Source organism: Astatotilapia calliptera, chromosome 8 (genome assembly GCF_964374335.1).
Source record: "Astatotilapia calliptera chromosome 8, fAstCal68.1, whole genome shotgun sequence".
NCBI lineage: Eukaryota > Metazoa > Chordata > Actinopteri > Cichliformes > Cichlidae > Astatotilapia > Astatotilapia calliptera.
Window position 1 is genome coordinate 19527460 of NC_137429.1, and position 12594 is coordinate 19540053.

A 12594-nucleotide genomic window follows, 5' to 3' on the forward strand; every position below is an offset into this window, starting at 1 on the left:
TGAGATAGAGGAAGTAAAAGCACATACTAGACACAAAGATGCTACCAAACACAGTGGATGCGAAAAATAAAACAAAGTAGAGAATTTCATATAACCACAAGTTGGTACAACTGAAAGGCAAATCAATGTTCAACCCATTTTATCTTGCCATCACTGTCATCTCTGGAACATAGCCGAGTCAGTATATTTCCTCCAGAGTCAATTTCAAAGAGTCAAAACCACGTATATATCCTAAAATAGAAAGAAATTTGGAGCAGTTGACTCTATAATGTTAGTGGGTAAGAGTTTCTTAAAGGCTCGTAAGCTGCTGTTATTGTTTTATGTCTTTAATGATATTGTTGATAGTCTTTGCAGGTTCTTCTGTAATGTTTTATTTTTGGTTTAAGGCCGCTGGAGTATGAACTCAGTCAACACTTAGGATGGATAAGCTACCTTTGATCACTTTTATTGGGTACGGTCTCACTGTGAGTCATATATTGGAGATTATTATAGCAAGAATTCTAGTTTCATTTTTAAAACAAAGGCAGCGTTTGCTCTGAGACAAACAGGTGAACAAGCCTCCAGACTTCCAAAAGGCCTGACAGAGCTGCAGTCATGGGTGAGTGGGACTTCATCGGTGGATTCTTTAAAGACCTCCAGACCGAGTCGCCGATGCTGGGTCGTTTCTGGCTCGTCCTCATGCTGGTGTTTAGGATAGTGATCCTGGGAACTGTGGCCAGTGACATGTTTGAGGACGAGCAGGAGGAATTTACCTGTAACACCCTCCAGCCAGGATGTAAGCAGGTGTGTTATGACTTAGCTTTCCCCATCTCCCAGTACAGATTCTGGGTGTTTCATATAGTCCTCATCGCTACACCTTCTCTGCTTTACCTCGTGTACGCCACACACCAGCATAACAAGAGTGCCAACCCCTCTCCATCGAAGAAAAGGAGCAGCAGGGAGAACAGAGAAGAAAAAGCTTTAAGGACACTCTACATTATCACTCTGATCTCCCGCATAGTGGCAGAAATCGGCTTCTTATTTGTCCAGTGGTATCTCTACGGCTTCAAGGTGGAGGCCCAGTTCCCATGTGACCGATTTCCCTGCCCCTACACGGTGGACTGCTTCACCTCCCGACCTGCAGAGAAAACAGTCTTCCTCCTCTTCTACTTTGCTGTAGGGGTGATATCAGCATTTTCCAGCGTTGTGGAGCTTCTCTATAGCTCTGGGAAGTGGTTTTGCTCAAATCAGAAGAAATTGGATCTGTATGACCAATGTGACTGCGAGAACCTCCACAACCTCAAGCAAGAGGAGACAGAGACGTCAGAAAGCACAGCCAGCAGTGCGAGAGCAAAGAAGGGATCAGTGAGAAGCAGCTACAGTCGAAAGGTCTACAGCAGTGGTCACAAGTGCAAAAGTCCACCAGGAAAATATGTGAGCGCCTCGAGGCTTACATTATGAGAGGACTGACTGCAATCACAGCAAGTGTGATTCAGAGTCTTTTCTATTTTAAACCTGTGACTACATCTCTAACTCCATTTCATTTGAAATGATTTCACTGTTGATGTGTTAAACAGTATTTACAGTGGGACACTTTACAAGGATTGTTTGGAAAATGAGCAAAGAAAACACTGATGATAAGAAGGATGCATGCAAGACGTTGTTGTTTAAATGATTAAAGGCTGTAAACAGTTCAGGAAGGAAACATTTTCTGGACTACGCTTGATAAACTTCCTTAATGCTGATTGTTTTGTTTGTAACTGTGTCCCTTTTGTAGCTGCCAGAGGCAGAAACTCTAACTCAGCAGAGGATTCAGGTTGTACTGATAGGAAAAATAAGCACGGCAGTCTTTCAGACAAAATTTCTATTAATTTGACAGTTCCTGGTGAGCCACACTGACCGAATTTAGCTGTTTTTTTCTTGACTAGATCTCAAATCTTTCTTATTTTGCTCACCATCAATCAGCAGTATCAATAAAAAAATAAAAATAAATAAATAATAAGCACATGGACTTATTTTGGAAAGGTCAGCTTTCCAAGGTCAAAGCTGACCTTCAAAACATTTGAGCTGAATTTATTTTAAAATTGCTGAATGTTTGGTGAAAAAAAAAAAAGAGTTGAATGAGCAGAAATATAAACATGTTAAAAGCAAAAATTCACAGAGATGAAGTTTCAACGTTGGAAAGTAGTTGAATATTTTTTTAAATGTACCTGACTAGAATAGATACAAACAATAAAGATTTTGATCTCAATACTGTGAATAAATCATCAAAGTTTTAGTAAAACCCTTGCACTTGTTTTTACAAATTACCTCGGACTAGCTTAGCACAGTTTAGAAACATAATGTACATAAAGAGATTAACCAAGTGCACAAGAACTGCAATCAGAGCTGTTTATGAACTGCAGAATTTACACTGTATGGGAGCGGAAGTGTTTGCTAAAGGACATTAATGTTTCTACCAACAATGGTAGCGCACTTAATAAAAGTGGCAGAACAGGAGTAGCTCAAGAAAAAAAAATTAAATACACCACATCCCAAAAAGGTGATTCTGTTCATCTGGATGTAGTGTTTTTGGTGGGAGAAACATTTTGTCACATATCCGAGGGACTTCTTCAGTCTCAGCTGACTGCAGGCTTGCCGACTTTATAAACAGTACATTTGCATAATGACTATAATTAGCACCGCTGACAAACAATGGGCTGTGAGATCAGTTCCTTGACCATTAATATGGAAATTGTCATGTCGATTGATCAAAAACCACCAATCAAAGACCAATGATCCAAGACCATGAGTACCATTCACAGAGTTGGGGAATGGCTGCAATCACACAATTATAAGATGGTGAAAGATGTACCCTTAGGCCCCCTCTTCTATTCAGAGATGGTCTTTCCCTTTTCATGTACATGGACTCCTTGAATCCTCAATCAAACCAGCGTTCCTCCCTGTCCAGGATGTGCACATCCTCATCATTGAAAGAGTGTCCACTGGCCTGTAGGTGTAAATAGACTGCAGAGTCCTGACCTGGTGAGGTAGCTCTACTGTGTTGTGCCATCCCCTTGAGCAGAGATTGTTCGGTTTCCCTGATGTATAAATCACAGCAATCCTCCTGCTACTTAACAGCGTACACTACATTATTCTGTTTGTGTCGGGAGAACCGATCCTTGGGGTGGACCAATTTTTGGCGCCGTATGTTTTGAGGTTTAAAAGCCACAGTGTTTAGAGAAAATGCGTCTCAGCTGTTCCTATACTCCTGACACATAAGGGATCACTAAGATTTTTTGCTTAGGCAGCAGTTAATCTCTCCTGGACTGCCTGAAGCATTCTTTAGGTGCCTTCCCAGCGTTTCTCCCACTGATCAGCTTTTTGGGAACTCCTTAACTGGATTATAAAGCATGCATCAAGATATATTGCACATCATAAATCTAGCCTTAAATAAGATAAGGTAAACTTCAATGTTCAGTTATGCATTTTAACAGGTCAGTAATGCATCAACACTAATCCTGGTCAGTCTTCCCAGAATGACCATCTTATGATGAACCATGTCAACAAGGCAGAACCATGGCAGACATTCTGCTGCCCTCTACTGTCCAAAGTGATACACATCGACTTGAAACACCAAACTAGAAGGACATGTTATAAATCATACCAGCACAAAAACAGAGTGAAATGTACAGAAACACAAGCATATGCTGCATAATTAATTCACAAAAGTGACAGCATATTTGTGTGGGTCACAGTGGCGTGGACAGTGCCAGCCTTCCATGCCCCATGCTCAGATCACCAGGCACTTTACAAACTACATGACCTCTAAATACGCTTGTTTTTACGGTTTGTGTGATTGAGTGGCAGCCTAGCATAAAATAACCTTCAAATTACCATTAAAAATATATATAAGTTACAAGTGTTAGAACCACAGAATGCTAGTGTGATGAGTTTGAGAAACTCAGCGTAAAACCAAAGAGGCTCAACCAAAGAAACCAGCTGCATTCAAGAGGAAGGCTGCAGGTATCAACACAAAGCTGTTCGGCTCAATTAGAGCTATGTGCTTTTTTATAACGCAGATGTTGGTTTGGTCTTATAACAGTCACATGTAGATTTGAACACAGCTGTTAAAAAGGAAAAAAAGAGAGTACAGAAACCTTTGATTACAAGAAAAAAAAATCCCTCAGTGACGACTGATAGTAGCTCATCAAATAACCTCATATAACGCCATATCGAGACGATTGCTGGCGCCAAGGTCAGTTTTTATACTGAACTCTGAAAGATGGTTTCGTTTTATGTGTTATATGATAAGATAAACTTTACTGATTCCATCTCATCTTTGCATGTGAAGGTGGACCAAAACAGCTGTGGAAAAACACTACAGTACAACAAAGAACACAAGCAGGCTGGGGATTTAAATAGACACATGATATAAAGAGGGAGATGGAAAACGCCAGGGTATGACACACAGCTGAAATCAATCAATGATAATGAGACAGAGGATGTCCAACTAAATACTAGACACAAAGACAAAGGCTAGAGAACACCAGTGACGCCAAAGATCATGATGCCTGTGAAGGCTGCTGTTATTGTTTTATTTCTTTAATCAGATACTTGAGTTGCTGTCTTTGCAGGTTCTTATGTGATGTTTCATTTTTTATTTCAGGCCACTGGAGTATGAACTCAATCAACCCTTAGGATGGATAAGCTACCTTTGATCACTTTTATTGGGTACAGTCTCACTGTGAGTCATATATTGGAGATTATTATAACAAGAATTCTAGTTTCATTTTTAAAACAAAGGCAGCCTTTGCTCTGAGACAAACAGGTGAACAAGCCTCCAGACTTCCAAGAAGACAGACCTGACAGTGCTGCAGTCATGGGTGAGTGGGGCTTCATCGGTGGATTCTTCGATATCCTCCAGACCGAGTCGCCGATGCTGGGTCGTTTCTGGCTCGTCCTCATGCTGGTGTTTAGGATAGTGATCCTGGGAACTGTGGCCAGTGACATGTTTGAGGACGAGCAGGAGGAATTTACCTGTAACACCCTCCAGCCAGGATGTAAGCAGGTGTGTTATGACTTGGCTTTCCCCATCTCCCAGTACAGATTCTGGGTGTTTCATATAGTCCTCATCGCTACACCTTCTCTGCTTTACCTCGTGTATGCCACACACCAACATAACAAGAGTGCCAACCCCTCTCCATCGAAGAAAAGGAGCAGCAGGGAGAACAGAGAAGAAAAAGCTTTAAGGACACTCTACATTATCACTCTGATCTCCCGCATAGTGGCAGAAATCGGCTTCTTATTTGTCCAGTGGTATCTCTACGGCTTCAAGGTGGAGGCCCAGTTCCCATGTGACCGATTTCCCTGCCCCTACACGGTGGACTGCTTCACCTCCCGACCTGCAGAGAAAACAGTCTTCCTCCTCTTCTACTTTGCTGTAGGGGTGATATCAGCATTTTCCAGCGTTGTGGAGCTTCTCTATAGCTCTGGGAAGTGGTTTTGCTCAAATCAGAAGAAATTGGATCTGTATGACCAATGTGACTGCGAGAACCTCCACAACCTCAAGCAAGAGGAGACAGAGGAGAAAGCGTCAGTAAAGATGACGTCAGAAAGCACAGCCAGCAGTGCGAGAGCAAAGAAGGGATCAGTGAGAAGCAGCTACAGTCGAAAGGTCTACAGCAGTGGTCACAAGTGCAAAAGTCCACCAGGAAAATATGTGAGCGCCTCGAGGCTTACATTGTGAGAGGACTGACTGCAATCACAGCATGTGTGATTCAGAGTCTTTTCTATTTTAAACCTGTGACTACATCTCTAACTCCATTTCATTTGAAATGATTTCACTGCTGATGTGTTAAACAGTATTTGCAGTGGGACACTTTACAAGGATTGTTTGGGAAATGAGCAAAGAAAACACTGATGATAAGAAGGATGCATGCAAGACGTTGTTGTTTAAATGATTAAAGGCTGTAAACAGTTCAGGAAGGAAACATTTTCTGGACTACGCTTGATAAACTTGTTTAATGCTGATTGTTTTGTTCGTAACTGTGTCCCTTTTGTAGCTGCCAGAGGCAGAAACTCTAACTCAGCAGAGGATTCAGGTTGTACTGATAGGAAAAATAAGCACGGCAGCCTTTTAGAGAAAATGAATATTATTCTTGTAGTTCCTGGTGAGCCACACTGACTGAATTTTCTTGTACTGGGTTTCAATTCTTTCTTATTTTGCAGTATATCTGATGATGGCCATCATTGTTTTGGGCCAGAATTTTGTGGCAATCAACAACCTCAATCAGATTATGACCTCACTAGTGCATTGGTCGCTTTAGGTACCCATCCATTTAAAGGTAGATTGGAGGTTTATCCAGCTTGGGCGTTAACTGACTTCATATTCCGGTTTCCCGGAATCAAAAATGAAACACTGCATTAGAACACGTAGAGATATCAATTCTATGATATCACTAAAGTAATAAAACATTAACAGCAGCGTATAATACATACCTGCTTCTTTATCTTCTTACAAATTGTAAGAAACAGTTATAGGCTAACACTGTATACACTGTGTATACTGATGCAGGTTTCTCTCCATTTTAGGATTTATAAATACCCACTGCCCACTTCTTTCTGTCATTTAATGGTCGGGCATTGTACAGCTACAAGCATTTCACCCCCATGTCATACTGTGTATGGTTGTGTCTGTGTGTGACAAATAAAATTTGAATTTATTTGAATTTGCAGTATTCTCCTGTACTAGGTGTTGCCACTCAGGAGAAGTCAAAATTTCTCAAACTATTGTAGCATATTGTAGCATATCCTCTGTATAATCTGTGAATATCTAAGTTTCTCTACTGACTGATTAAAACATCATTAAAAAACAACAATGCTACCCCGGCCAGTGGCAGAAATGGCGGCTAGCAACAGCGGACGTGACTTTGTCGTACGGTATGGTCCTCATGATCCTGTAAAAGTTATTAAAAAGGAGAGGACACATGCTACCTTTTGCCTGGTTAGCCTTGCCAGAGTCTTTGCTTTCTTTGTTACGTAATTCATCCACATGGTTTCTATTACTTTTGTTAACCATTTTTATGAATTAGCTCAGGTTAGCTTAGCATATTTTACAAGCATAACACACAACAACATTTGAAACAAAAGAAACTAATCAGGGATATTTTCTGTGCTTCTGGACACATTACTGACCTTAGAAAAATCAGAAATAATGAGCAGAAGAAACATGCCGATGTTAGCCTGATCAGTCTTGCTAGGATAGCGATCTCATGACACCAACGGAAACAAGGCAGACCTATAGTAGGCATTCTGCTGCCCTCTGCTGTCCATAGTGGTACACACTGACTTGAAACACCAGACTTGTACGGCTTTATAAATCATACCAGCATGCAAACAGAGTGAAATGCACAGAAACACATGTATATACTGTATAATGAATTCACAAATGGACTGTGCCAGCCCTCCTGCTCTTCACCTCGTTCAGGTCAACAGGCGCTTTATAAAATACATGCCCTCTAAAGGTGGTGTTCATAAAGTTTGTGTGACTGAATGGCAAACAATTTAGTATTTGTCATGTCCTCTGCTGACAGTATGGTTAATTTTAACTTTTGTTGGAAACTAACTATAAATCAGTGTTCTGCACTTGGACAATTCGGCCGCTAAAGCTGCAGATATCTTGCACTACTTACTTCGCCTACCATGTTTTCTCAACTGTGGAAAACCTGCTTAAGAATAACTGTAACAAGAACATTCCTATCACCCTCACTGTGCTGATGCGTGGTGTTGAAGGCATTCACACAGGCTGGACCACAAAGATTCCCAACTGCAAAATATGTGAGACTATTAGTAACATCCACTGTGTGCTCGACAGAGGACCCTCTGCCCATGTTGACGACAGAGAACGGCTTCTCTGGCTCCGGCCATGTTGTTTGATCTGAAGTTCAAAACTATGTTCTTACAGCTTTCAAACGACAGAGACTTACTGAATAAATGGACCAGAAATCTGTGTGACATAAAAAAAAAATCAGATTCACTGTTTCAAAATAAAGATTCTCATCATATCAAAGAGAAGAAAAAAAACCTCTTGTTTTAGGCTTATTTCCTCTTAGCTTCTCGAAATGTGTTGTGCAATCCGCTTGTTTATGTTAATTGTACAGTAAGTTGGAAGTCGTGTCACGGGTTGATTGTGGGCTGTTTCATGTAACCTGTTAAATATGTTGCTTCTGGGTAATATTCATGTTGAATGTAGAGGGAGGAGCAGCCAACATTCGATGCGCTGGGTGTCATGACGACACAGCACTCAGAAATATCTACATGTAAGTAATGTTTTATTATCAAGGAGTATCTGGAGAATGTTGTGACTGTATTAAGGATGTAATGTAGAGGATGAGAGAGGATTAGCAAGAAGCAAGGGAGGGAAGCTATGAAGAGGATGAAGAGTGGAAACGTCGTTAGTCTAGATGACATACTTGTGTAGAGAGGGGAATGGAGTTTTAAACAGGTTTGGACACGTGAGAGGACGACTGAGGAACAGAGAAGGTTGATTGTTTTTCCCTGATTGGTTATACCTCAAAAGTAGATGATATATAACTTAAAAGGTTTTTTTTTTCAATTAACTACTACTTAAGTACTCAGTAATTAAGTTCTGATCAAATTTAGACAAATGCCATATCCAGGGTCACAAAAGAAATATTTTTAATCTAACAACTTAAAACCAAAAACAAAAAATGAGTTTTGATTCTGGTTCTTGTTGACTAAAATAAGAAACTACATGTATAATTTTTATATTTAACAAAACATGTTATGCTGTGATCAGGAAACATGTTGGTACAACTTTAAAGATATTCTTCCGTCCAGTAAAGGAAACTTTTTTTAAAAATACTAATCAAGATTTTGTCTTTCTTAAATAAACAAATACAAAAAGAAAATCTATGCTCAACCTGTTTTGTCTTGGCAGAACAGACATCTCTAAATCATAGGTGAGTAGTTCAACCAGTCAGTATAAGACACATTTTCAAATCCTACATTTGAGACAACACTGCATCGGTAGACTCCAGACTATTAGCTTGTTAGTTTCTTACAATTTCTTTGAGCTGATGTGTTAACTAAAGGCAACAGAAATTGAGAATTATTGTAGGCTTTTAGTTTAAGCCCACAGGACTCAGTCAGCACCTAAGACGCAAATATCCTGAGCCCACTTTTGACCAGATTTGGTTTCACTTTGAGTGAAAGTCATGGATTGGAGATTATGATAACAAGCATTCTGGTTTCATTCTTAAATCAAAGGTGGCGAATCTGAGACGGATCGGAGAACAAACCTCTGGACCTGACAGTGCTGCAGTCATGGGTGAGTGGGGCTTCATCGGTGGATTCTTCGATGCCCTCCAGACACACTCGCCGATGCTGGGTCGTTTCTGGCTCGTCCTCGTGCTGGTGTTTAGGATAGTTATCTTGGAAACTGTGGCCAGTGACATGTTTGAGGACGAGCAGGAGGAATTTACCTGTAACACCCTCCAGCCAGGATGTAAGCAGGTGTGTTATGACTTAGCTTTCCCCATCTCCCAGTACAGATTCTGGGTGTTTCATATAGTCCTCATCGCTACACCTTCTCTGCTTTACCTCATATATGCAACACATCAGCATCACAAGAGAGCCAACCGCTCCTCGTCGAGGAAAAAGACCAGCAGGGAGAACAGAGAAGAAAAAGCTTTAAGGGCACTCTACATTATCACTCTGATCTTCCGCATAATGGCAGAAATTGGCTTTTTATTTGTCCAGTGGCGCCTCTACGGCTTCAAGGTGGAGGCCCATTTTCCATGTAGTCGTTCTCCCTGCCCCCTGACAGTGGAGTGCTTCACTTCTCGACCTGCAGAGAAAACAATCTTCCTCCTCTTCTACTTTGCTGTAGGGGTAGTATCAGCATTTTCCAGCATTGTGGAGCTTCTCTACAGCTCTAGGAAGTGGTTTTGCTCAAATCAAAAGCACTTAGAACTAGATGACCACTGTGACTGCGAGAACCTCCTCAACCACAAGCCAGAGAAGACAGAGGAGAAACCAGGAGAAAAGACAAGCAGTGTGCAAGTGAAGAAGGAATCAGTGACAAGCACCTCCAGTCGAAAGGCCTCCAACACTGGGAACAGGACCAAGAGTCCAAGAGGAAAATATGTGAGTGGCTCGAGGCTTACAGTGTGAGAGGACTCTGAATCACACATGCTGCTATCACTGCATCCTCTCTTTCTATTATAAATTTGTGACACATTTCTAATTCCTTCGTGCTGCTTCACTTAAAATTGAAATGATGAATAATTTCACAGTTAAGGAGTTTTTCCATGGAACATATCACAAGGAAATGCTTAAGATCAGGAAATGAGCAAATGCAACAAAATGATAAATGGCCTGTATTTATATAGCGCTTTACTAGTCCCTAAGGACCCCAAAGCACTTTACATATCCAGTCATCCACCCATTCACACACTGGTGATGGCAAGCTACATTGTAGCCACAGCTGCCCTGGGGCGCACTGACAGAGGCGAGGCTGCCGGACACTGGCGCCACCGGGCCCTCTGACCACCACCAGTAGGCAACGGGTGAAGTGTCTTGCCCAAGGACACAACGACCGAGACTGTCCAAGCCGGGGCTCGAACCGGCAACCTTCCGATTACAAGGCAAACTCCCAACTCTTGAGCCACGATCGCCCCAACAAGGAGGAAACGTTTTCTGGATTACACTTGATAAACTTGTTTAACGCTGTTTTTTGGGACCTATTGCCCTTTTGTAGCTGGACAGAGGCAGGAACTCTAACTCAGTTTTCTGGCTTTGTATCTTCTCTGGCAAGTTAGCTGCTAACAGAGAGATAGCTTATTTTTTAATGAATGACTTCAGACTAGCTTAACACATTTTCCAAAATAATAAATAAAAACATCTTAAAGAGAAGAAATTAATCAGGGGCGCTGCAACTGTACACATAGCTTTACACTTTACAGGAACAGGAGTGTTTGCTAGTGGTACCCACACCTGTAGTTCAAGTAAAAAAGTGAAATCCATTACACATCTGTGTGAAATAATATTGGGTAAATTTCAGAGGTCATTTAAGCATATTTATTTGCTTCTGGACACATTCCTGACCTGTAAAATCGGACACATAATATAATAGTGGAATACACTGACTTGAAACACCAAACATGCAGGACTTGAGACACTCAAACCACCTACACTTAATTAGTATGAAATGTAATTTTTTTTTTAATGCATATATAACAAAAATAATTTAATAAAGTAATTACATATTTGTGTGTGTCACACTGACAGGGATTCTGCCAGCCCTTCACCATGCTCAGGTCAGCAGGAACTTTATAAACTACATGTCCGTGAAGGTTCTCAGTCATCCAGGTCATCATAGTCTAAGGAGCCTTGAAAGAAAAGTGCCTGGACTTCTTTTATGTTGCTTGAAGACATTTCACCTCTTATCCTGTCATGGTCCTGGGTCAAGCGACCCAGTATTTGAGTTTCATGTATCTTTTGTATTCATTTGCACCTAGCTTAGTTCACCTAGTTAATTTCTAGATTGCAGTTTAGTTTTGTTCCTTAGTTGTTTATGTCATCTCCCCCTGTACTAAGTCTCCCTGGTTCATGCGTCATGTCTGCGTGGTTATGTTTAGTTCTTGTCATGTCTAATCTCCATGTTTCCCGTTTTACTTTGAAAGTCTGTATTCATTGTCAGCGTATTCAGTTTCACTTCTCCTGTCCTGTCGTTAGGTTCATGTGTGTCAGCTGTGCTCCCATGTGTGGCCACTTCCCCTGATCATCCCTCATGTGTATTTAGTCTCTGTGTTTCATGTAGTCTGTGTCGCGTCGTCTGTGTTCCCACCCTCCATGTTGTCACAGCCAGTCTTAGTATTCATAGTTATGGTTTCCTGTGTCTTCATAGTTTTTCCTAGTTTTACTTTCCCAGTTTAGTCATAGTTTAGTTTGTCACTGCGTTTCTGCCTTGTCTGCACTCCTTGTCAACAGCCACAATAAAGGCTCGCTTTCAGTTAAGTTTACTCCAGTCTACTCTCGTGTGTTCGCACCTGGGTCCACCACACACACCACCGCACGGTCTGCCTCCTCAGATCGTGACATATCCGAGAAGCTTCTTCAGTTCTTGGGTCAAATGGTGGAGAGTCCCAGATTTAAGCCCTGTGGGAGTGTCCCCCCAAAGGGACATGGAGCCCCTAATGATCCTCTACCTAATCACATGAGCCAAGGTGTGAAAATGGGTGTAGGTCACAATCATCCAAGATTTCGGGTGAACTCATTGTGGAACCTAACCCTTTCTCAAGGCATCTGGGAAGGGATCTCAAAACTCGATTACCGATGGCTGACAGTTGGTGTCATAAACCACCGCCTCTGTTCAAAAAGGGGCGTTCACAGTGGACATAGATGGCTTCTTTCACTCCTCTTTTAAACAATCTGTCTTCTCTGTCCAAAATCTTTTGGACAGAGAAGACAGACGCCTTAACGCCCACTCACATCCTGGGCCTTCTGACCTAAGGAAATCACATGATAGGGGTTAGGTTCCACAATGAGTTCACCCAAAGTCTTGGCTGACTGTGACCTAAACCCTTTTTCACACCTTGGCTCATGTGATTA

General features: G+C 41.5%; 3 protein-coding genes across 3 annotated transcripts; all 3 read left to right on the forward strand.

Annotated features, from left to right (window-relative positions):
- The first annotated feature begins 464 nt into the window (after positions 1-464).
- Positions 465-1577, forward strand: LOC113027954 (gap junction delta-3 protein-like). Its single transcript, XM_026177816.2, has one exon. The coding sequence runs from the start codon at positions 595-597 to the stop codon at positions 1438-1440; it is 846 nt and encodes a 281-aa protein (XP_026033601.1). The 5' UTR covers positions 465-594; the 3' UTR covers positions 1441-1577.
- Positions 1578-4701: 3124 nt separating this feature from the next.
- LOC113027892 (gap junction delta-3 protein-like) lies at positions 4702-5839 on the forward strand. The gene has a single exon (XM_026177711.2). The coding sequence runs from the start codon at positions 4841-4843 to the stop codon at positions 5705-5707; it is 867 nt and encodes a 288-aa protein (XP_026033496.2). The 5' UTR covers positions 4702-4840; the 3' UTR covers positions 5708-5839.
- Positions 5840-8990: 3151 nt separating this feature from the next.
- LOC113027887 (gap junction delta-3 protein-like) lies at positions 8991-12005 on the forward strand. Its single transcript, XM_026177706.2, has 2 exons — positions 8991-10128; positions 11272-12005. The coding sequence occupies exons 1-2, from the start codon at positions 9307-9309 to the stop codon at positions 11317-11319; spliced, it is 870 nt and encodes a 289-aa protein (XP_026033491.2). The 5' UTR covers positions 8991-9306; the 3' UTR covers positions 11320-12005.
- The last annotated feature ends 589 nt before the right edge of the window (positions 12006-12594 follow it).